The 25,724-nt window shown below is 44.3% G+C and overlaps 1 protein-coding gene across 2 annotated transcripts in view; it reads left to right on the forward strand.

Moving 5' to 3' along the window:
- The window catches only part of CUNH10orf90 (chromosome unknown C10orf90 homolog), a 225,628-nt gene that overhangs the window by 3,967 nt on the left and 195,937 nt on the right, over positions 1 to 25,724 (forward strand). For both annotated transcript variants that reach the window (XM_024751585.1, XM_024751587.1), the window contains exon 2: positions 21,729 to 21,801. In XM_024751585.1, the coding sequence (XP_024607353.1) occupies positions 21,729 to 21,801 (73 nt within the window). The remainder of the gene's footprint in view (positions 1 to 21,728; positions 21,802 to 25,724) is intronic.

The following is a 25,724-nucleotide window of genomic DNA, read 5'->3' on the forward strand; positions in this document are numbered from 1 at the left end:
CAACCACCATTTTTCCTTCTGCTTCGATGAATTTGCTTAGTTCTTATACTTCATATAAGTGGAGTCATGCAGGACAAATCATGCCATTTGTCCTTCTGTAACTGGTTAATCTCACTTAGCATAGTGTCCTCTGGTTTCATTCATGTTGTCACAAATGGTAGGGTTTCCTTCTTTTTTAAGGCTGAATACTATTCCAGTATGTGTATATTACATTCTCTTTATCTGTTCATCTGCAGGTGGACATTTGGGTTGTTTTCTCATGGTGACCTTTACAAACTACATATGCCTGTGGCCCAGCCAGGGCTCTTGTGACCCAGAGTGGGTGTTTGATTTTGCTGTATTCCTTTAAAGAGCATTGAACTTTGTTCTGGCATGAGGTTCCGTTCCTTGAAAACACTTTGATCCTTTTGAGCCTTACTTCTCGGCAGATTTTAGTCAAGGGCAGTGCTTCTCAATCATGGGGGATTTCGCCCTCCACCCACACCCCACAGGATGTTTGGTAATGTCTGCAGACATTTTTGGTTGTGACAACTCAGGAAAGATGCTACTGGTACCTACTGGGTAGAGGCCAGGGCTGCTTCTAAATATCCTGCAGTGCCCAGGACAAAGTCCCCTGTGCCCAGAACAAAGATCTACTCAGCCTGAAATGTCCACAGTGTGGAGGCTGAGGAACCCTGATCTCGTGCTAATTCAGGCCCACTAATTTAAAAAATTTATTTTATTCAAGTATAGTTGATTTACAATCTTGTGTTAATTTGTGCTGTACAAAAAAGTGATTCAGTTATACATATATATACATCCTTTTTCATATTCTTTTCCATCGTGGTTTATCACAGAATATTGAGTATAGGTGCCTGTGCTCTACAGTAGGACCTTGTTGTTTATCCATTCTACATATAATCGTTTGCATCTGCTAACCCCAAACTCCCCTTCCATCCCTTCCCCAGCCTCCTTCCCCCTTGGCAACCACAAGCCTGTTCTCGATGTCTGTGAGTCTGTTTCTGTTTCGTAGGTAAGTTCATTTGTGTCAATTTTAGATTCCACGTATAAGTGATATCATATGGTATTTGTATTTCTTTTTATGACTTACTTCACTTAGTATGGTAATCTCTAGGTCCACCCATGTTGCTGCAGATGGCGTTATTTCATTCTTTTTTATGGCTGAGTAGTATTCCGTTGTATATATGTACCACATATATATATTTATCTGTCGATGGACGTTTAGGTTGGCTATTGTGAGTGGTGCTGCTGTGAACATAGGGCTGCATACATCTTTTCGAATTACAGTTTTGTCTGGATATATGCTCAGGAGTGGAATTGCTGAATCATATGGTAGCTCTATTTTTAGTTTTTTGAGGAACCTCCGTACTGTTTTCCATAGTTCAGCCCCACTATTAAGGCATGATCCTTGTGAGGACTCAACTTAATGTCCCATGTACGTGAGATCTTTCCACCAGGGCCAGTGGAAACACAAACGGTTTCCAGCTCTGGGTGAGGCTCTGGGAGTGTCCAACTTACTACTGTCTGGCAGTTCTTTTCCTGGATTCAGGCACTTTTCCCTTAAGCATGTGCAAGTGAGTATTTGGCCAAAGACTGGTGGGCCCCCTGGCAGCTTGCTAGAAACTCTCTTTCCTTGCTGTTCCTTGGTACTTGGCTGCACAAATTCTAGCTACCTCACCCTCTCTGAATCCGCACCCCTGCCCTGTCCACTCAGTGAGACCCCAGGGTCTCTCGAGCGTCCCCTTCCCAATACACAGCCTGGAAACTGCTTCTAGGTGGGGACGATTGTAGGGCTCACCTCTCTGGTTACCCCTCGTAGCCCCGCATTTCTTGTGCCCAGTGTCTGGAAGCAGTTCTTCATAGCTTTTGTCTGGTTGCTCCATCATGGCCGGAAGTAGGTGTGTCTGCCCAGATGGTTTTGATGCCCCACTGGAGTTGAGAAATGCCACTCTGGGCTTTGATGGATGTTTTCCAGTGGTTGAAGTGAACCCTTAGGTAGTATGAAATAAAAGCACTCAAGTTTTAAGTGCTTGGGCTTCAAGATTACTTTATTCAGGGAATAAAGAAGTCACTGAGGCCAAACAGAAGGTGACACAAACATTCCCTTTCTTCTCACAATGATCAGAAGGTGCAAAACGATTTACCTATTTCCCAACCAAGCTGAAGAGACTTAGCCAGATCAGAGTCTTCTGAGTTTCACTTTTCTTTCTGAAGACTTGGCCTCCGAGTGGGATTTTCCCTGGGATATGCTGGTGGCTCTGGCTACACAGAAGGCACTGAGCCCTCCAGAGTCAGGACTGAGAAAAGGACATTTCGCAAAGGACAATAAATATTTCAATTAGCTTTGCCACCCAGTGACCAGGTCAGAAACCTCTGCCTCATGCGCAAGACCTGAGAGTGTACTTGGTGATCCTCCTAGAATCTCCTAGAAGCTTCAACACTCATCCACTGACAATGGCTGGTAGCCTCTGTCCAGATGCAGGAGGAAGGAATCCAAGAGGCAAAAGGTGGAGCGACCACCCTTGGGAATCAGTGCTGCCCATTTGCCACACCAGCCCCTCCCTGCTCCTGCCAATGGGAGGCTGGCCGTCAGGGGGCAAGGTCCTGAAGAGGCACGAGAGATCAGAGGTCTGAGATGAGTCTTGATGTGTCAGGAAGCACACCTGGTGACTGAGGTCTCCAGATTAACTGCACTGTGAATGTCTGTGAAAGATGAAGTGCAAGTTGATCTGGAATATTTACAGCCAAGCCTCCTAAGACCTATCTGACATCATTTTGGCCAACTTCCATCAGGAAATTGTGCATGGGTGGGGGGACTACGTCCACATTTCAGCCAAACCAAGGCAGGAGAGATGGTAGATGAAAGGGGGGTGTGACCAAGACCCAGGCCATTGGATGGAGTCTTTCTGGGGTCTTTTTTTTTTTTTTTTGCAGTACGCAGGCCTCTCCCCGCTGTGGCCTCTCCCGTTGCAGAGCACAGGCTCTGGACGCGCAGGCTCAGCGGCCATGGCTCACGGGCCCAGCCGCTCTGCGGCATGTGGGATCTTCCTGGACCGGGGCATGAACCCGTGTCCCCTGCATCGGCAGGCGGACTCTCAACCACTGCGCCACCAGGGAAGCCCTCTTTCTGGGGTCTTGATAGCTGAGTGACCTTGGCAAGTTTCCTGACCTCTTTGAGCCTTAGTTTCCTCATCTGTGTTCATGGGAACCATGGTGACATCTGCCTTATAGGATTGCTGGGAGGAATAAGGGAGATGCTCTATATAAAGGCTGAGCCTTGGGCCTGGCACGGAGGCAGCATTCTGTAAAAGTGAGTCGTTGTTGGTGTTCAAGTTCCAATGTGCCTTTTTCTGTCATCCCCAACTTTGAAGCAAAGCCATGGCATGAAGACATGGCCCCTGGACCCAAGCTAATTGTGACCAGTGCTTTGAGGATGCTGTCCCTGTGCCAGAAGTCCTGTTTCAACTGGGTGAACATCCCCTTCCTAGCTTCTCCTCACTGAAAGTGCCAGGTGACAGGGACTTATGACCTCCTGTACCCTTGACTCTGTTCCCCGAGCAATTCAGAGATTAGTCACTAATTTGTCCTTGAGCTGAATGCACAGTTTCCACTCAGAACCCACCCAGTCCTGTGGTCAGCTGCAAGTTCCCTCTGACACCAGATTATCGAGAATGTGTTCACACACATCTGATTCCTGCCTGGTAAAGCCAGGGTTAAGTCAGGGCATTTTTTCATGTAAGTTATACCCTCTCTTGAAGACCTACCAGGATCTGAATGGGGTTTGTCACCTCATAAAGCATTGAATTGCCCTCATACTTTAGTGTCCTTCAGAATCCTCAAGAGACCTTTCTAAGAATGTAGACCCCTGGGCTCTGGGCAAGGGTGGGGTCCAGAAATCTCTGGTTCTTTTTATTTTTTTTGAAGCTTTCAGATTTTATTTTAAGTACATTGGGAAATCATTGGAGAGTTTTAAGCAGAGGAGTGACATGTTCTCATTTTTAAAATTGAAGTATAGCTGATTTACAATGTTGTGTTAGCTTCAGGTATACAGTGAAGTGATTCAGTTATGCATGTATATATATATTCTTTTTTGTATCCTTTTCCATTATAAGTTATTATAAGATATTGAATATGGTTCCCTATATTCAATATATAGGTATGCAGTAGGACCTTATTGTTTATCTATTTTATATATAATAGTTTGTATCTGCTAATCCCAAACTCCTAATTTATCCCTACCCCCCCTTCCCCTTTGGTAACCATAAATTTGTTTTCTATGTCTGTTTCTGTTTTGCAAATAAGTTCATTTGTATCATTTTTTTAAGATTCAGCATATAAGTGATATCATATGATACTTGTCTTTGTCTGACCTGCTTACTTAGTATGACAATCTCTAAGTCCATATTACTGCAAGTGACATTATCTCATCTTTTTTATGGCTGAGTACAAAAAATCTGTTTTTAACATAAAAACCAGGTGATTCTGATACAGGTCTGAAACCTTGATCTGGAAGTTTCGGACCAATGTTTTCCAACCACATGAACCAAAGAGAAAATGACAAAGAAACCTGTGCGAATTGCCTGTGTTGAGAAAGCCGGTGTGAAGGGGCATGGCGGGGGCGGGGTGGGGGGAGATATGATCGGAGAGCAGAGTGGCTGGACCACTCCGTGCAAGGAGAGTTGAGATGGGGATGGAACAAAGGGGACTGTGTTGTTTGGTCCCTGAATTGCCTCATTGATCCTCACCACAGCTGTGCGAGGCACATGAGCCCTGTTTTTCCAAAGAGAAAATTCTGCGAGGCCCAGATAGATGATGCAGGCCGTGCAGAGACACAGTTAGGAGCGGCAGAAGGGAGCTTCTACCTTAGTGACATCTTCCTCTGAGGTTGTGTTTCTTAAGGTGTTGGGGGAGGAGAGAGGGAAGCAGCCTTTGTCCTGACAGCAATAGCTGGGGACCTAGGGGACTTCAGAGTTGGTCCTAGAGAAAGTAAACCATGCCAGAATCGGGTGGGAAGAGGCAGTAGAGAGCCCACTGACTCTCTCCTTCTGCTTTAGGCATCTTTCCTTCCCGTGGCTTTTTCATTAAGCACCTTCTTCTGGTTTATAAGTCCCACATGGGTTCTCAGTGCCCTCTGTTTTCGCTCTCCCAGGTTCTCTTCCCTTTCTAGTGGAGCAAATGGACAAAAGAGGAAAGAGTGGGCTGGATCATTTTTTAAAAAGTATCAAGGACCTACTATGTGCCAGGAACTGTGCTTGGTGCCGGGGACACAGAGTTGCAAAAGGCAGGGTTCCGGCCCCTTCTCATCGTCTGGTCAGGGAGGCAGCCAATGAATGCCAAGTCAGGGGGTCTACAGAGAGCTGTAGACCCAGAGGACTCAGCGAGACTGCACAGGGGAGGAGACCTCCGGGCATGTGCTTCGTGGGAGATTGGGAGTTTCCCAGGACCAGCAGGGAGGGTGAGAGTGTGGGGTAAGAATGGAGAAGGGGAAGGCATTTCAGACAGCTGGAATGGCAACTTCTAGGTGGTGCACAGGCAGGCAGAACCTACACAGAACTCAGTAATCTCTAGAACTGCGGCTAGAATTCACAGGATGTAGTTCCTGAGAGGAGGGAGCCAGGCAGAGAAGGCACTCCAGACATTTCCTTCACGTTCCCTTGAGGCTGCAGATGAAGGCCAATCTGTGCCGTGAAACTTCACGAGGCCAAAGAACAACTGGCAAGGGAAGGACGGTTACTGGGAAGCTCTCGGATGAACACTTCTCAGTGCTCACTTGGGGCCACGGATCACTGAAGTTCCCCACCATCCAGAACGTAGAGGCCTCATTGAATGTATGGTAACTTCAGTAGAGATTCTAGAGGGGTTCTGCCTTGAGAGTCTGCTAAACCAGCCCTAGATTAAAGGCTGTCTTAGGTCCATCCTATAGCAATTTAAAACACAATTCTTGAAGAACCAGGCTGTTTCACAAGTAGTTTAGCTGCCGGCCAGAGCAAAGTTGAACATTCCTTAAAAGATTATGACAAAATCCATCAAAAGCATAATAAAAAATTTAAAATATCTGGCATCCAGGTAAAGCTTGCTAGGTATTTGACAAAAGCAGGAAAGTATGATTTTAACCAGGAGGAATTATGATTAATAGAAGCAGATCCATAAATAGGAGAGATGATGGAATAGCAAGCCAGGGCTTTTTTAAAAGCTCTTATAAATATTATAAATATATTGCTTTCCCCTTACAGTCAAGGATTTAAGGGAAGATATTACCACAATGGGAAGAGAAGTGATTGATAGAAAAATAAACCAAATAGAACGAAAAAAATGATTCTTTAATACTATCTGAAATGGAGATTTCACTAGATGGGATTAACAGGAAATTGGATGCTATAGAAGAAAAGATCAGTGAAATTTCTAACTGAAGAGAGAAAAAAAGAGAGGGAGAGATCTCAAGACATCCAAGACACATATAATTAGAATCTCTGAAAGAGTGGGGATGGGGTGAGGGCAGAAAAAATATTTGAAGAAATAATGGCTAAAAATTTTCCGAATTTAGTGGAACTTATGTCAAAGCATTGCTTGTCAAGTATATTTTATAATATATATATACCAAGTATGCTTGGCAGAGGCCAGATCATCAAGATTGGGCCACGTCACATTAAACGGTATATATTTCAGTGTTTCCCAACATGGTGGTCCACAGCATTATCAATCAGCATTCTGCAGTCCAAGGAATATGTTTGTTTCCTTGTGCTCCCTCTGTATAAATTAACTGAGGCAACTTGTTTATTTACTTATGACTGAGATAATATCAATTTAGTGCAGGATCATACATAGTTTCAGCTCTGATTAGCTATTAGAAAAAAAACAAAACAATCTGGCAGATAACTATCTGTGTTATTCTTCTACTGCTGCAAAACAAATGATCGTATACTTAGTAGCTTAAAACAAGACCTATTTATTATTTCACAGTTTTGGCCTCTCTGCTTAGGGTCTTTCCAGGCTGAATCAAGGTGTCAGATGTGGCTGTGATCTCATCTGCAGCTCAGAGTCCTCTTCCAAGATCCCGGGTCATCGTCAGCATTCAGTTCCTTGTGGCTGTAGGACTGAAGTCCCCATTGTCATGGTGGCTCTTGACTGACATGCTCAGCTCCTAGAGGCTGTCCTCAGGTTCTCGTCATGTGGCTCCGGCCGTAGGCAGTTCACAGCGTGTTTGTTTGCTTCCTCAAGGCCAGCAGGACAATCTCTGCTGCTTTGAATCCCTCTGATTGCTTCACAAAACACACCTGACTAGGCCAGCCCCCGCTGGTATGATCTACCTTGGATTAACTCCACATCAACTAATCAAGGTTGATTAGCAACCTTAACTGAATCTGCAAAACCCTTTGGCGTGGAACACGAGTTAATTGTAGAAGTGATAGCCCATTGTATTCACAGGTTCTGCTCACACTGAAAGGAAAGAGGACATAGGATACATGTGAGTATTCTGCTTACGATACTGTATTTAAAATTTTGTATCCGTGCAAAAAGGGAAATAATAGGAGCCCTTGGCATTGAAGGCACATAGGTGTGAACCTCTGTCTAGCAGCTTCATAAGGAAAGGGGCCCCTAATCTGTTCTAGATCACGACTGTGTCCCTAGCACCAGGTCAGCCTTCAAGAAGCATTGTGGGGTACGTGTATGAATGAACGAATGAACAAAAGGGCATGAAGTGTGTTTTAGGTGAAAACCTGAGGCCGGAGTGAGTGACGGTTGATGACTTTGGGCGTGGAAGAGAGCGTCCTCTGATTTGATACGTTAGGCTCGCTTCCAGATTCACTCATTTCTTAGTGATTGACAGACAGACATCAGCTCTAGATTGCCAAAATGAAGCTCCAAAATAGAGGTCATTCCATTTGCTCCCCTTTTCATTAATCAAATTCCTAATAGAGAAATTGTTTAATTTCCTCCCTGTGAGTCTAAGTTACATCCTTTCTCCATCCAGAAAAGACTTGGAGACAGCTCCAAAAAGGAGTATCTTGGAAAACATCCAGGATTTAGGAATAATCATGTTTCAGAGAAACAAACAGGGCTGAAGGCAAAATGGGGGCACGACCTTAAAGCACACAACAACTCGCTTGCCATTTTGTATCGAGAACAAGAAGCCTCTTCCCAGCAAAGCCACTGCAACCAGGGCCGAGAGGGTGGGCCCTCAAGCGGCTACGCTGTGGAGGGCTCAGAGCCTCTGATCCAGCCCTGCATTTACAGAAACTTCACAAAACTCATTATTTTAGCTACAAGTGTGCTCAGCTCCTCACTAATGAGTTCTGGACACTGCTGGCTTCTCCAGTTTAGCTGCTTTCAGTGGCGCTGGGTTAGGCCAGGTGTGTGAAAGGGACCGGGCCTCGGTTGATGGACATGCAGAGGGGCCCACAGTGCATGGAAGATGCGGAGGGCTCAGATCCACACTGTTTGCTCCTCGCTGTTGATGTAGTATCCAGGAACAAATGCCTGGATATTGGTTCCAAATGCTCCAAATGCCTGCGTGCCGCTGTGCGAGCTCTCAGACACAGGGAGCAAGAATGTGATGACTTTCCATGCAGCAGTTCTGCAGTAAATGGCCACTCACTCAGGCTTGGCTGTGTCATTTGTGGGGACCAGAACAAAATGAATGTGTGGTCCCCATGTTAAAAAACCCAGGAATAATAGTCACTTAAGGTTCTAACATATAAGTCTTTTTCCTTTCTTCCATGGTCTTCCTCTTGATTTGTTATGATGGTTTTTATTTGCTATTTAGTTGGCGTAAGTAAAGAAAAACTAAAAATTTAAATTATTACCGTGAATTTTACTGTTCATCTTTATATTGTGTGATCTCAGTTTTAACACAAATATTAAAACATTTAACTCATCTGTGGAATTATTGAAATGATACAATTTTTATTTTTAATCTCATCCATGCATATATTTTCCTTTTTTTAAAAATTTTTTGAAGTAAATTTACAATGTTGTGTTAGTTTCAAGTGTACATCAAAGTGATTCAGTTATATACATATATATATATTCTTTTTCAGATTTTTTTTCATTATAGGTTACTACAAGGTACTGAGTAGTTTCCTGTGCTATACAGTAGGTCCTTTTCATTTACCTATTTTATATATAGTAGTGTGGATATGTTAATCCCAAACTCCTAATTTATCTTACCCCCCTTTGGTAACCATAAATTTGTTTTCTATGTTTGTGAATCCATTTCTGTTTTGTAAATAAGTTCATTTGTATCTATTCTTTGATTCCACATGTAAGCGATATCATATGATATTTGTTTTTCTCTGACTCATTTCACTTAATATGATAATCTCTTGGTCCATCCATGTTGCTGCAAATGGCATTATTTCATTCTTTTTTATGACTAAGGAATATTCTACTGTATATATGTACCACATCTTCTTTATCCATTCATCTGTTGATGGACATTTAATTTGCTTCCATGTCTTGGCTCTTGTAAATAGTGCTGCTATGAACATCGGGGTGCATGTATCTTTTTGAACTAGTTTTCTCCGGATATATGCCACGAGTGGTATTGCTGGATCATATGGTAGCTCTATTTTTAGTTTTAATTAATTAATTAATTAATTTATGGCTGCGTTGGGTCTTTGTTGCTGCGTACCGGCTTTCTCTAGTTGTGGCGAGCGGGGCTACTGTTTGTTGCAGTGCGTGGGCTTCTCGTTGTGGTGGCTTCTCTTGATGCAGAGCACGGGCTCTAGAGCACAGGCTCAGTAGTTGTGGCGCATGGGCTTAGTTGCTCTGCGGCATGTGGGATCTTCCTGGACTAGGGATCGAACTCGTGTCCCCTGCATTGGCAGGCGGATTCTTAACCACTGCGCCACCAGGGAAGTCCCTATTTTTAGTTTTTTAAGGTGCCTCCATACTGTTCTCCATAGTGGCTGCACCAATTTACATTTCCACCCACAGTGTAGGAGGATTTATTATTTGTAGACTTTTAAATGATGGCCATTCTGACCAGTGTGAGATGATACCTCATCGTAATTTTGGTTTGCATTTCTCTTAGTGATGTTGAGCATCTTTTCATGTGCCTGCTGGCCATCTGTATGTCTTCTTTGGAGAAATGTCTCATATATCTATTCTTATTAGAACAATGGAAACACTGCAAAAACCAATTCAGATTTTAATTTCATTCCTTGGTATAATCATATTTTACCAGCACTCTCTACCTTTAGTTTACTGATGAGTAAGGAAGAACCAAAAGGAAAGGGGACTGTGGTTGCCCATCTCTCCTTTCCTTCTATGCTATTATTTTCAGCGTAAGCGGTTGACTAACACAGGGCTGTAAGAGGAGTAAGAACAGATATGATGGGGTTACCAACCAGGGTTCTTAGCCTCCGTAATCAGTTGGAATTGATAAGAGGCAAGAAAAGAAATTCAGGCAAGGCTTTACTGGGGCCCCTGCTTCAGGAGGAGGGTAGTGAGAACAAGTAACAGGTTCCCTTGCTCGGACCCTAAGGAGGGGCAAGCTGGTTACTTATGTGGAGTGAGGGTAGGGGTGTGTCCAGAGGTCAGGCTGGAGCGGTGGCGTAGGTGGTCTGCCCCCCTTTTGGTGGTGTTGAGTGCAGCGGGCATGCACAGTACCCTGCTTTTGCCCCCAACACCCTGCTTTTGCTCCCGGCTCTTCAGAAATGGCCGTTGCGTTTTTGGTCTTTTTGTATCTTGTCTATAATTTGCCCCAACTGTGCATGCACGCAGTTATTTTTAGTCCCTTATGGTTTCTTTGTATTTTGTTGCTTGAGAAGGTGTTTGTTTAGGTGCAAGCACTGCAGCAAAGGGTCCCAGATCCCAGGCCCCAGTCTGTGTCAGTAGAGTTGCTCAGGCATTTGTGTTTTTCAGAAATCTATAGCCTTCTTCCTACATTTGAAGCAAATCTGGTTCCAGTGGAAAGCATGGCCTCTCGGGGCTGTCATCCTTCTGCTTAGTTGATCTTGGGGTAATTTGCTTAACTTTTATTCACTTTGAATCTCTCTGAACTCCCATGCATTGTAGGTTCATCCGAATTCTGTGATCAGGGATCACCAGAGCACCTTCTGTGAATGGGGCAGCAAGGAAATCAACAAACACACACATGGCACACGTCTTTCTGCCCACATGCGTGCTCATCCCATGGGGTTTATACACAAAACACAAGTTCACAGATAAAATTATTAAAAAATCCAAGATGGCAATACCAAAAGCACAGGCCACGAAAGAAAAGATGGATAAGTTGGGCTGCATCAGCGTGAAAAACTGTGTGTGTCCAAGGACCCTGTCAACAGAGGAAAAGGCAGCCCAGGCAGCCCACCTGCACTGTGGCTGAACCTTGAAGACCTTGTGCTGACTGAGACAAGCCAAGCACAGAAGGATATTATGTTGTTTGACTTCATTCTTCTGAGGTGCCTGGAATAGTTAAATTTCACAGAGACAGAAAGTGGAATGGTGGCTGCCAGGGGCTGGGTGGAGGAGGGGAATGGAGAATCATGGTTTAATGGGGACAGAGTTTCAGTTTGGGAAGATGAAAAAGCTCTGGAGATGGAGAATGGTGATGGTGGCTCAACATGGTGAATGTATGTAATCTCATGGAATTGGACACTTGCAATGGTAAATTATATTGACTTTGTAATAGGCATGTAATTAACATGCCTATTAATATGGTGTTATTTCCTGCTCCCCCCCCCACCCCCACATTGGCATAAAAGTCTCCAGTCAAGTGATTCCTCATTGCTGCTCCCATTTATGCCTCTAAACAGACAGGGGCTGAAGTCACTGGTGGGGAAATGAAGCATGAACTCTCCCAGGATCAATTCTCATTAGGCAGCCAGGGGAGGCCTTCCTCTGTGAGTCTCACAAGAGGAGGAATGATTGAAATGATCTATCCTCTTTACATCCTGATTTGTCTCATTTTCAAACCAGACACCACCCTTGAAAACCAAAGTGAAGGAGAAGCAAGGAGAGACACAGAGATTGAACTGTAGCATCTTTTTTCAGATCCTAACAAGGGAACAGTCCCACCATTTGTAGTCAGATAAGGGATATTATCTTGGTAATAAAAGGCAATTGAGAATCTAAATGGAAAATCTAATGCTTTTCATGCTGATTTATTTTAGATTAGAGAAAGCTAAATCAGATGTAAACATGAAGAGATGAAGATGGAATTGTGGCAGAGTGATAAATCTCAGTTTTGAATTATTATAGGTGCAGGGTTGCATTAACCAGAAAATATACTGTTGATCCATAAACTGCTCTGACATGAATTATTGTTGCAGAAGGGGGTTCAGAAGATTGAATACAAACATGGAACACTGGCAAAGATCAATCATGCTTCTAGATTAGCCATGGAGAGTGCATTCCAGACCCCAAAGAGGCTGTGTTAACCCATCGGCGGTCCAATCTGGAACCATCCACACCTTGTGCTTGTTATTTGCCCTTTAGTGGTACCTCTGGCATCCCCAGGAGAAGGCACTGGGATGCTGAGAAAAAATGGCCCTCTTTCCTGTTTTTCTGTTGGCAGACTCCAAGGAGTGTCTGCCATTACCCTAAAAAGAAGACCCTGCCAGCCAAAATCCACTCTTGGTCGTTGACAACTTGGGATATAAGTAGTTTCAGAATCTCTCCTCTGTTTTCTCTGCCAACCAGACAGGTGTCCAGAAGAGGCAAAGTGGAGGTAGGGTTCTATGTAGGCCTGGAAATTCCTGTTTTCTCCTCTCTCTTATTTCCTGGGGTATATGAAGTTTCAGTCACTGTTTTTTTTTTTTTTTTTTTTTTGGGTACGCGGGTCTCTCACTGCTGTGGCCTGTCCTGTTACGGAGCACAGGCTCCAGACGCGCAGGCTCAGCGGCCATGGCTCACGGGCCCAGCCGCTCCACGGCATGTGGGATCTTCCCGGACCGGGGCACGAACCCGTGTCCCCTGCATCATTAGGCAGACTCTCAACCACTGCGCCACCAGGGAAGCCCTCAGTCTCTGTTTTACTTGCTTATGCTTTACAAATCCCATAAGCCATCTCTAACTACCTCCCCTCTCCCCCCAACACACACAGACACACACATACACACACACACACACACACACACACACACACACACTAGTATGGGGAATGCTGAGAACATGATGTTCTAGTTGTTCTGGCTGGCATTAAGTAGCTCTGTGAGACAGAACAAATTAGAGAATCTCTCCACACCCCAGTGTTTGTATCTATAAGCAGAGATAACATCTGTCTTGTGGGGACTGCATGAGGGGTATTTGGAAAACACTAACCCAGCAGCTGGTAAGTTCATTAAATATCTGTGGTACCCAACCACAGTTCTCCATCCAGAACTCTTGGGGCCAAATGTAATTCAACGGTGACTTTTAACTTTTATTTCAGGAAGGTGATCCTGCATAGCATTCCCAGGGGGATCTGAGTAGCACCCTGTAATTAATCGCACTGATGTTTCTGCAATGAAATGTATGAATATTCACATTAAATGGAATAAATTAATGTTATAAATAGCCCCAGGTTAGTTCAGGTAAGGTTTTGCTGTCAGATTAGTTTTCTACAAACTCAGAGAGAAAAACTCTCATATTTCAGAGCTTCATGAAGTTTAGAATTGTGCATAAGGGATTAGGGGTCCATAGCGAGTACTCAGATGTCTTGACGGGAGAGTCAGTAAACAAAAAATCCAGCAAAAGACAATAAGACATTTGCTCATTAGAGCACAGCTGTTATGGCAGGACTTGGGAGGACCGAGTGAGAAAATGTGGAAGTTGTAGAGTATTTAGTCTTATACAAATGGAAGGTTCCAGTATTATTGTACCCACAGTGTTCAAATCAGCTTCTGGCTCCTGATGGAGTTCATAGCTCAACTTGTCAATGTGATCAATATCCTAGCTGGTGTCATGTTTGACTCCAGAATTTCTGCTGGTAGGTTGCACTCTGTAAGGAGGCAGGTGGTAAGGTGATGTGGAAGAACCCCAGACCAGGCTCAGGAGGGCTGGTGTAGGTGCCAGAGCTACTCGTGTATTGTTCTTGGGCATTTATGTCTCTTACCCTCTGTGGGTCTTGTTTTCTTTGCATAAAAACCCCCTGTGTTTTCTTGGCCACCTCTCAGGGACTTCGGAGAATCCAAATGAGGGGATGTATAATAAAGAACTTAGCAAACTGGAGCGTTTCTTATGCTTGTTGGGTATCACGATTCTTTTAATGTGCTTGATCCTAGTCATAGGTTTTACTCCCAAGGAGTCATCCTAATTGCCTGGGTTCCAGTCTGGGCTTCTTCACTTTCTTACTAGGTGTGTGTGACTTTGGGCAGTTTACTTACCCTTTCTGTGCCTTAATTTCCACCTCTGTAAAATGGAAATAATAATTATATTTCTCTCCCTGGGCTGTCTTAGGATTCATTGAGGTAATTGCCTGGCATGCGATGAGCCCTCAGTGCTGTAACTCCTGGTGTGGCCACAGGCTTGAAGCAGGCCCAGGCTCAGCAGCCTCTGGGAACACATGTGGCAAAGAGATCTTGAATCTTTCCTCCTGTTGTGTGGCTTTGGTAAATTACTGTTGCTGTTCACTAAATAACACGTGTCAGAGACCTAAGGGAGATAAAGTCTTGAATGGGCTGAATGAGGAGTCACTTAATAATCACTCTTGCTGGATCCTTATCTGACACCATGTACAAAAATTAACTCAAGGGCTTCCCTGGTGGCGCAGTGGTTGAGAGTCCGCCTGCCGATGCAGGGGATGCGGGTTCGTGCCCCGATCCGGGGGGATCCCACGTGCCGCGGAGCGGCCAGGCCCGTGAGCCATGGCCGCTGAGCCTGCGCGTCCGGAGCCTGTGCTCCGCAACGGGAGAGGTCACAACAGTGAGAGGCCCGTGTACCGCAAAAAAAACAAAACAACAAAAAAAAAACAAAATGGATCAAAGACCTAAAGCTACAAAACTCTTAGAAGAAAATGTAGGGTAAAACCTTCAAGACGTGGGATTTGGCAATGATTTCTTGGACATGACTCAAAAAGCGCAGGCAACAAAAGAGAAAAATAGGCAAATTGGGTTTTATAAAGAGTTTAAAATTTTGTGCATCAAAAGACGCTATCAGCAGAGTAAAAGGGCACCCCGCAGAATGAGAGAAAATATTTGCGAGTCGTTTGTCTGATAAGAGAATAATATCCAGAATATGTAGAAAACTCCTAAAACTCAAGAACAAATAAACAAGTCAATTCGAAAATGGGCAAAGGACTTGAATAAACCTTTCTCCAAAGAAGAAATACAAATGGCCAATAAGCACATGAAACGATGCTCAGCATCACTGATAGGGAAAATGCAAATGAAAACTACAATGAGATAACTACCCCACACCTATTAGAATGGTTACTAGGAAAAACCCACCCTAGAATATAACAAGTGTTGGTGAGGAGGTGGGAAACAGAACACTTGTGCATGGTTGGTGGGAATGCAAATGGTACAGCCTCTGCGAATAACAGTATGTTGGTTCCTCAAAAAATTAATAGAATTGTCGTATGAGTCAGCAATTCCACTCCTGGGTACATATCCAAAAATACTGAAAGCAAGATCTCAAAGAGATATTTGTACAGCATTATTCACAATAGGTTAAAACATGGAAGCAACTTAAGTGTGTCTGTAGACAGATGACTGAATAAGCAAAATGTGGAGATAGGGATTGACATATACACATTACTATATATAAAACAGATAACTAACAAGAAGCTACTGTGTAGCACAGGGAACTCTACTCAGTGCTCTGTAATGACCTATGTGGGAAAATAATCTAAACAAGAGTGGATATATGTATATGTATAACTGATTCACTTTGCTGTACAGCAGAAACTAACACGACATTGTAAATCAACTAGACTCCAATAAAAATTAATTAAAAAAAGGAAATTCTGACATAGGGTACAAGGTGGATGAACCTTGAGGACATTACGCTAAGTGAGATAACAAGTTACCAAAAGACAAATACTGTATGATTCCACTTGTGTGAGGTACTTAGACTAGTCAGAATCACAGAGAAAGTAGAATGGTGGTTGCCACAGGCTGGGGAGTGGGGGAAGGGAGAGCTATTGTTTAATGGCTATAGAGTTTCAGCTTTACAAGATTAAAAGAATTATGGAGATGGATGTTGGTGATGGTTGTATAATCGTGTGAATGTATTTAACACCAGTGAACCATACACTGAAAAATGGTTACGGTGCTAAATTTTATGTGAAGTATATTTAACCACAATAAAGAGAATTAAAATTTAAAAAGTAAACATATCCCATGTTAGGCTTTGTAAAATAGAGTTGCAAAACGTTGCATCTTACACAGGCAGCAGCTAATTTCAGCTCATGAGTCAAGGCTCCAGAGACAAGGCTGTAATCTAATGTGTACACAGGACTAAGCTTTAACACATAACTGAACATAAGGCACTGACTTGCCTCGTTCGGAGATCACCAGAGCTTCCCTGTCACTTAGGAAATAATATCCACACCAGCGTAGCGTTCAAGGCTGCCGTGGTACGTTGTTACGTCCACAGATGTGCAGATGTGGAGACTCTAGGGTGGGTTATGGGCATTGTTTTCATGTTAATGGACGCAGTAACACATGTGCTCTGACCTACAGAGCCAGTCCCTGCTGTAGGGTATTTTGGACACTTCCAGTGTTGTGTCATAATGAATCAGACTCTGCAGAAATGTCTTTTGTGCATATGACTTTAACTTTATATACATATTTTAAAATTTTTATTGAAATGTAGTTGAGTTACAATGTTGTGTTAGTTTCAGGTGTACAGCAAAGTGACTCGGTTATACATACACAAAAGTATATATATTCTTTTTTTGTATTCTCTTCCATTATAGGTTATTATAAGATATTGAGTATAGTTGCCTGTGCTGTACAGTAGGTCCTTGTTGGTTTTCTATTTTACATATAGTAGTGTGTATCTGTTAATCCCAAACTCCTAATTTATCCCTCTCCCACCCCCACTTAACTATATTTTGAATTAGTTAGAAATCCAAGGGTTTTAAGCTGGGGAGGGACACAGTCAGATTTGCTTTATAGAAACATGACTGGTGATGCTGTGGAGGGAGGAGGCTGCTGGAATGTGTGGTCTTGGCAGGAATTCTGAGGCCCTCCATGGAAGCCGTGGGGAGAAGGAGGCGGAGATGCAATGCGGAGATATTTAGGGAACGAAACCCACCGGTGCTGTTGGTACAGCACATCCACTGGAGCCGGTTGGTGGGTGGGGCCAGGAGAGCACAGCAAGAATAGCGAGAAGAATTTCCGTGTCATAGGTCAGAGTGGCTCAGTCGAGGCTGTGCTAAACGGAGGCCTGGTGGGGCACGAGGCAGAGGGACAGAGAGAGTGGCCAACAAGGGTTGGGGCCAGTGGGAAGGTGAAAGGTGGAAGGCACTGTGTGTTTGTGGAGGGATTCTTTTGGTTTCGTTTTTAAGCTAAGAAAGATTTTGGTGGCATCTGAAATATGATTCAAATGAACTCATTTACAAAACAGAAACAGACTCACAGACATAGAAAATGAACTTACGGTCACCAAAGGGGAAAGGAGTGGGGGAGGGATAAATTAGGAGTTTGGGATTCACAGATACACACTACTGTACATAAAAGAGATAAAGAACAAGGCCCTACTGTGGAGCACAGGGAACTATATCCAATATCCTGTAATAAACCATAATGCAAAAGAATACGATGAGAGAATATATATACACACACATACCTACACACACACGTATAACTGAATCACTTTGCTGTACACCTGAAAGTAACACAACCTTGTAAATCAACTATACTTCAATTAAAAAAATAAAATAGAAAAGAAAGGTTTGGACACGGTTAGAAACATTGACGAAGGCAAGGTTGAAGACGGAGAGGAGGGGGGGACCCTTGATGGTCTCCGAGGAGATGGGATAGTGGATTCTAAAGGCCCTTGTGCAACTTAACTTGGGGAGGAAGCTTTGCTTTTGTTAATTAATTGCTTGGTTAATCCTTCCATCCTTTTTAAAACAAATATTTATTGAAAGCCTACTGTGCATCTAGCCCTATTAGGAGCCAGGATACATTGGCAAGTGAGGCAGACATAACTTTATTCTCAGAGGGGTTAGAGTCTAGGGGAGAAGCAGACATCAGTCGTAGATTCACACAAGTCAATGCGTGCTTACAAGTGAGTGCTCTGAAGGGAAAAAGTGCTCCTGTAAGAGCTTATAAATCAGAAACCGAGTTTTGAGAGTGGTGTATGGAGGGACACACGAGCAGGTCATGCGAGCGGGGTCAGAGGAGGACCAGGGAAAGAACACGCTGTGCAGATGAAACAGCAGGTGCAAAGGCTCTATGGTGGGGGGAGAATTCGATTCAAGGGGATGAGGGAAGCTCACACAGCACATGTGGCCAGGAGAGGGGTGCCCAGTGATGCACAGAGATCAGCGGGGGCAGACTACACAGGGCTCTTCTGATGCTCTGTCCTAAGGGCAATGGAAAGTATTGTCTTCTGCATGAAGGGATTTCAGTTAGCAACCCACAGAAAGTAGAGCCAAAGCCACGTGTCTCCAGGACGTCACCGGTGGACTGAGATCCGGGGTCAGATGATGTCTGAGGTTCCTGAATCGCCCTGTTGTTGGGAATTCTGGGTTTCTGTAATACCCAGAACCTGTACCAGATGGTTCCAGGCTTTGGAGAAGCCAGGCATTTATAGAGGGCTGCGGGGCTGAGTCAGCTTGTTATCTACTGCCAGTCACTGGGACCCGAGAGAGAGAAAAATTGTCCTCGGTTGGAACCAGTAAACTTCAGTGCTTGTAACTTCACACGTTCTGGGGCTGGGCTCTCTATCAACGTTGCATGATACACAGGGGAATTGCTGGGCAGACCTGATTCTGAGTCAGGTCCCACGTCACCCGACTTGTGAGGCTTGATGGAGTTACTTTAAAAAATACACAGAAAACTCTTTCTTAAAAGAGCCATCAAGACAACGACCCTGGAGAGAGGAAGCTTAAAATCTCTGCTGGACCGGAGTCTCCCTGCACCCCTTCCTCCGCAGATAGCTTCCAGAACAGGGGACTGATTCTGTCTGAAGCAGCAGAGAGAGAACTCACTTCTTCTGCTAAATTTAGGATTTAAATTACTTTCCATCCTAACGTCTACTGTGTTGCACTTTTGTTTCCTTCCAGAAATGTTTTCATGTGTGTTTCTTATGACATGTCTATGCTAAGTCTGAGAAAATGACATATGTAAGTGTGATAGCTATATAAGCACAGCCAGGTACAGTCAAATAGCCAAACGATAACACTTAGTAAAAATAACAATTTTAATTTTTTTCTTTTAAAAAAATGTTATTGAAATATATTTGATTTGCAATGTTGTGTTAGTTTCAGGTATACAGCAAAGTGATTCAGTTGTGTGTGTGTGTATATATATATGTGTGTGTGTGTGTGTTCTTTTTCAGATTCTCTTCCATTGTAGGTTATTACAAGATACTGAGTATAGTTCCCTGTGCTATACATTAGGTCCTTGTTGGTTATCTATTTTATGTATAGTAGTGTGTATATGTTAATTCCAAACTCCTAATTTATTCCCCCCCTTTCCCCCTTTGGTAACCATAAGTTTGTTCTCTAAGTCTGTGAGTCTATGTCTGTTTTGTAAATAAGTTTATTTGTATCATTTTTTTAGATTCCACATATAAGTGATATCAATGGTACTTGTCTTTTTCTGTCTGACTTCACTTAGTATGATAATCACTAGGTCCATCCATGTTGCTGCAAATGGCATTATTTCATTCTTTTTTACGGCTGAGTAATATTCCATTGTGTACATGTACCACATCTTCTTGATCCATTCTTCCGTCAGTGGACACTTAGGTTGCTTCCACATCTTGGCTGTTGTAAATAGTGTTGCTGTGAACACTGGGGCGCATGTGTCTTTTCGAATTATAATAGTAACAGTATTTGGGACATGCTGGCTAAAAGCTCAGGTGCTTGGGTTTGACAAGCCTGGTCTGAATCCTGCCTGTGTCACCAGGTACCCAGTGGGGGACCTTAGCTTTGACTTTCTCAGCTGCCATAGCAGGGCTGAGAGCAGCATGTGTTTCTAACGGTTGTGAGAATTCAATGAGATGATGTATGGAAAGCACAGAGCACAGCACTGGCCCGTACGAAATCTCGATAACTGTCAGCAGTTCTTCTTATGCTTATCGTAATTAATAATCATATTACCGATTGGCAGTGGCTGAGTTAGGCCCAGGGGGTAGGATCCTGAAAAGTGGCAGAAAATGCTATGTAACTCTTTAATTCTCCCCATCTCAGCCCAGCCGCAGTCTGGGTCCTGCCCCATTCTTCTTCTTTCACTGTGAGGTCTCAGAGGCCAGGCTCCTGCTTGGAACAGAAGAATTGTTTGCTTGCAGCTTCCTCTCTGCTATCCCCAAACTGGTTGCCCAGATGCTGGGGATGTGAAGGGGCCAAAAACGAGACGTGAGGAACGAAAAGCTTAACTCCCCCCTGGGACTAAGCAGTTTACTGGGGTTCAGAATTAGAGGCTGGCTCCGGCTCCATGACTGTGTAGCCTCTTCAAATCAGGATAAGATTACTACTAGGGGGTCCGAAGAGTTATTCTTCAGCTTTGGGGAAAGGTCATGGGATGTTCAGAGGGAGGATGGGCATGCAGGGAGACCCCATGAGGAATGGGTTCTCTGGAGTCTGATTAGAAGTTGATAAATCAGAACCGAAAGACTCACCCACAGCGAGCTGCTTTTAGAATAAATTTATAAACCTTTGTTGTTTGGCAGAGAAAGTCAGTATCCTGATCGTGCTTGCAGACAGCAGAACACTTTTGTATACGTTAATCTGATTTTCACTGGACCTTGAAGGTTAATTTTTGAAATTTGACGGCTCATGATCAATCAATTTATCGATATTTATCGAATGTCCAATTTTAGCTCAACACCCATTCAGCACTTTGCTGGGAGAGAAAAGAAATATGAGATGTGGTTCTTTGATCTACTAGCAAAATTCATGGCAAAATCCATGTTCACTGATTAGTTTTTCTCCCTCCCTGCTTCCTTCTTGTGCATTGTGCAATCATCAGAAAGAGACCCTTTACGAATGAACTTATTCACAAAACAGAAAGAGACTCACAGACATAGAAAACAAACTTATGCTTACCAAAGGGGGAAGGGTGGGGAGGGGTAAATGAGGAGGTTGGGATTAACACATACACACTACTGCGTATAAAATAGATAACCAGCAAGGACCTGCTGTAGAGCACAGGGAACTCTACTCAGTATTTTGTGATAACCTATAAGGGAAAAGAATCTGAAAAAGAATAGATGTGTGTGTGTGTATATATATACACACATACACACGCACGCACGCACACGCACACACACGCGTGCACACATATAGCTGAATCACTGCGCTGTGTACCTGAAACTAACACGATATTGTAAATCAACTAGACTTCTATAAAAATAATAATACTTTTCTTCAATACCCAGAAAAGCCACAAGCAGAAAAAAAAAAAAAAAGGGAAAAGATAACCACCTTTTGTTCATTGGCAGAGTTATAACACAGGAGAAGTGGAAAGAAGTATATTCATGACAATCTGCCGTCCTTTCTCGGGAGAGAGGAGAGATTCTAGGGACATTGCTTGATTTTTTTTTAAAGCCAGTAACACACATTACTGAAGATTATATATCTGGCAAATAAGAATATAAAACTGGGAAGGTTTCTATTTATCTTCCAGATCCACAGTCGGCTTTTCTCATCCCCCAAAGATCGCTCTGCCTGGGAAAGAAATGAGGGTCTTTCAAATGCAGGTAAAGAACTCATCGTTGACCGGGTGGCACTCCTTCAAAGCCTTTATTAGTCTCTCTCTCCTTTATTTTTATTAACAGTGAAAATGTGCTTTGGAGACTAGTCTTCCCCCAAACGTGAAATGAGAGCTCAGTGACTCCGACAAGATTTGAAGCTGATTTGAATTTCCAAACACACAGGCCTTTAGGCTGGTAGTCTCTGAAAAAACAAACAACGCAGAAGAAATATCGGTTGCCTTAGGTAATGCCTGCAGAAGCCAAGATTACCCCAGATCGCCGAGCACGCAGGGGTTAGGCCAGCGTGGAGCAGGGACAAATGTGGAATCTTCTCAGAGCTGGAGCCAGTGCAATTGAAATATAGGCACGGTATCTGTGCGTTCATAAATCACTTTTTACGAAGCTTCAATTCATAGGCGCTCAACTGTAGAAACGCTAGGTGAAATGGTTCCAGTCCCTAACTTTGTTAAGTTTGTTAACGTAAACGGCATGAAGCTAAGCTTTTTTACCCCCTTTCATGAGAGAAATCATATGGGTGTAGGTCAAATTTCTGACGGTCTTGTAATAAGATTGCTGGGTTAATAGAATATTTCTATTCAGAGACTGTAGCAAAAATTCTGAAAGAATTGTTTTTCACATAGCAAATTCAATTTTTTAATCTCCATTTGAATTTAAGTTTGTAAATGTGACTGATGCATTGGTATCAATGAGTGTGTGTATGTGATTACACACACACACACACACACACACACACACACACACACACACACATTTGTAGCCTCTCTTTTCATTACCCCTCACCACCTGCCTGCCTATATCAAAGGTATCAGGGATCTGAAATCCTTTTCTTAACTGACACAGTCAACTCAAGACAAAAATATTATCTGAAAGGAGCTTTCCTAGTTAATCCTTTGTGGAGCCACCACAGCATGGTTTATAAGCTTATTCTTTAGTAGTGGCCGCTTTTCAGTGTGGATCCTTTAAAAACCTAGCCCAGAAATTGCTTGTAGTAAGAATATGAATCCACAGATGGAAGTTTCTGGTAGTGTGGGCAGCCGGCTCAGGAAGCACACTGGCCACCGGCACCCCACGGGGAGTTTGGGGACATTGGGAAGAATGCCACGTTTCCTTGGGGCACTCGGAGGTGCCTGGGAGAACAGTCAGGCCCAGGTGACCTCATGCGGATGTGTCTGTCTTCTTTCCCTGAGGGCTAGGTCAGCTAAGACGGGCCTCCTCCAGCTCTTCCGACAGGGATGCCTGCTTACGTGGTAGTTAGCAGTTTAATGACCTAGAAACAAGCACAGGCTGGCCCTGAGACCAGAGGTTAAAGGTCCAGGCTGCAGGGAATGTGTCCAAGCAACCCTGGGTGAGCGGGAAGACACATATCCCCTGGATTTCTTTCTTTCCTTTTAGATCTATCTATATTTTCAAAGTTCTCATTCTGGACGAACACTTTTGAGGCAGTCTTAAAACTTGGGTATTCAGGCTGAAGGCAAGGAGTTGCTAAAGAATCATTCACGACACTTGTTAGAGAGGGTAAGGCAGATTTTATTCAGAGGGACTGCAGCAGTGGGGTCTTACGGGAGGGGAGAGAGATTGGACTCAACTCCAAATACAAGGAAAAATGGGAGTTTATAGCCAAGGAGCAGGGAAGGGGTCAGTGGATGGAAGATTTCTAAGAGGAAACATCGGGGGTAAGGGGAGTTTTGGCTAAAGTGACTTGACAGGTGGGGGATGAGGAATTTGATCAGATATCAAGGACGGGGGATTTCCTGTAAACTGACCCAGCAGGATCCTTGCTAAAATCGGGCTAAATGGGCCAAGGACAGACCCCAAGAGCGTGGCCTTGTCGAAAAGAGTTCTCAGAGGAGACTGACTCAGGTCAAGAATGGTCTCTGTTGGAGTCGGTGTGTGTGTGGGCACCATGCTTCCGTGGGGGGCTGACTCCTCGACGAGACATTTATGGCCTCCGCATCTTCCCACAAGGTCATTCCCACCTGTTAAAGGGAAATTGCCCTGGACACTGGTTGAAAGCTGCAAGACAGGTTTTATTTGAGCTGCTGCAGTAGGGGAGAGGTTCCAGTGCAGCACCGAGCTCAGCTCTGAGTACGGCAGGCATCTGGGGACCTACTGCTGATGGGGGGAGTGAACGACGCAGCGGATGGAGAGTTACCGAGAAGAACCTGATTAGATATCACAGGTCAGGGAGATTCTTGTGAAACCAGCTTAGCAGGATTTGAATAAAACTGGACTCAGTGGGATTCTCGGGCCTGACAGGCCAAGGCAGCAGGCCTAGACGAAGCCTGGTCAGGAAGAGGGCTCAGAGGAGTCCGACTAAAGTTTGGTCCAGGAGGGAGACCTGTCACACCTCTTCTATGAAAACTGGCCTGAGCTGTCACCTGTGTCCTTTGAACTCTCTATGGTCCAACTTGCTCCCTCAGGAAAGAACAAGGAAGTTTGGTTCAGGAATTAGACTTCCTGTACCCACACTCCTGAGAAGGGCTCAGTGCAAGAATGAGATCTCTCTCAGCCCCCTGAGCTTTGGGAAACCCAGAGAGCAGAGTTTTAGGTCAGGCTTGGGGTTGCAAGGACCAGAAACACACTATTGACGACAAAAGAAAAACGGTTGTAAGGAAACCAGTGAACTTTGTAGGAGAACAGGCCACCGGGTTGCACAAAGTACAGGAACCAAGGGGGCTCCGTGGGACCCAGTAGCAAGAGTGTGGCCCTTCACTTAGAGCCGTGGTAACAGGATCTGTGCCTGACTCTTGCAGCCCATGTCTTTCAGTTAACCTTCTCAGGCTCCATCCTGAGTCAGTCATCCCGGGTTAGGAGGCAAGGTCAGAAGTTAGAAACCTGGCTTCTGGGCATCCAACCTTATGGGTGCCTGGCTAACAGGGCAGTTCTCCCAGAAGGAGTCCACAGGCCAAGCTGATGTCCCAAAGGCATAAGTAGGCCCATGGAATCTCAAGTTTGAGAGGGGCCATGGAGGTCGTTTTGTCCAGTTTCTTCCTGATGCCCAACATCTGAAACCCCTCCACCTCCTGCCCTCGCAGGAGTGGGGAAGCCTCTGCAGAGGAGGCCGACCGCACAGTAGCCCCAAGGCCAGGGGACGCACTCTATCTGAAGGTAGCTCATCACTTGCTCACACAGCTGCGATTGTTAGAAAGCTTTTCTATTGTGTTGGGCCGAAATGAATAACCTTTTTTAAATTTTTAATCTGTACTGAGTAGGCAAAGAGACCCATTAAATATTTTTAAGTTGCTGGAATATGTGGTCTGATCTGTGTTCTAGGAAGACAACTGTATTGTGATATTCTAGGAAGGCGATGACATAGGGTTTAGGCCAGGGCAGGGGCAGGGGATGCTGGGACCGTTGGAGCACTGGGAAACGGCAAAATTATTTACAAGCGGTTGCATAAGGGAGGAGTTAAAGATGTTTCTGGGCGAATAGCGCTACCATCCACGGGGAAGGAAATTCGGGATTCAAGGGCTGGTGCTGCTGGGGGCATCCTGAATTTGTGGGGTTTGGGTGCTCTGCATCTGAGAGACCATCTGTCCTGGATGTCTGTGAAGCAGCTGGAAATTTGTTGTCGAAATCCAGGGAAAGGTCAGGGTTATCGATCTCGATGTGGGCATCCTTTACAGGTGGGTGTTGTGAGCAACGAGGAGAACAGGTGAGATGAGTGCAGGAGCCAGTGTGTGAAGTGGGAGGAGAGTGGGCTACAAAGCCTAAGGTACCCACGGGCGTGGGGTGGGAAGAGCTGTAACTTGAGGTCCGGTGCCAGTGTTGACCTTGCCCTCAATTTGTCCTTTATTTTTGGAAAAGTCTCTCCACTTCCTCAGGTCTCAGACAACGGTGGTTTAGGCTTCACCCGTGTCCGGGGGCGGCTCTAAAACTCAGTGATGTGGGTGGCAGTCTCTGTTACA

The sequence above is a fragment of the Neophocaena asiaeorientalis genome, unplaced genomic scaffold (assembly GCF_003031525.2).
Source record: "Neophocaena asiaeorientalis asiaeorientalis breed wild unplaced genomic scaffold, Neophocaena_asiaeorientalis_V1.1 scaffold108, whole genome shotgun sequence".
In the NCBI taxonomy this organism is placed as follows: Eukaryota; Metazoa; Chordata; class Mammalia; order Artiodactyla; family Phocoenidae; genus Neophocaena; species Neophocaena asiaeorientalis.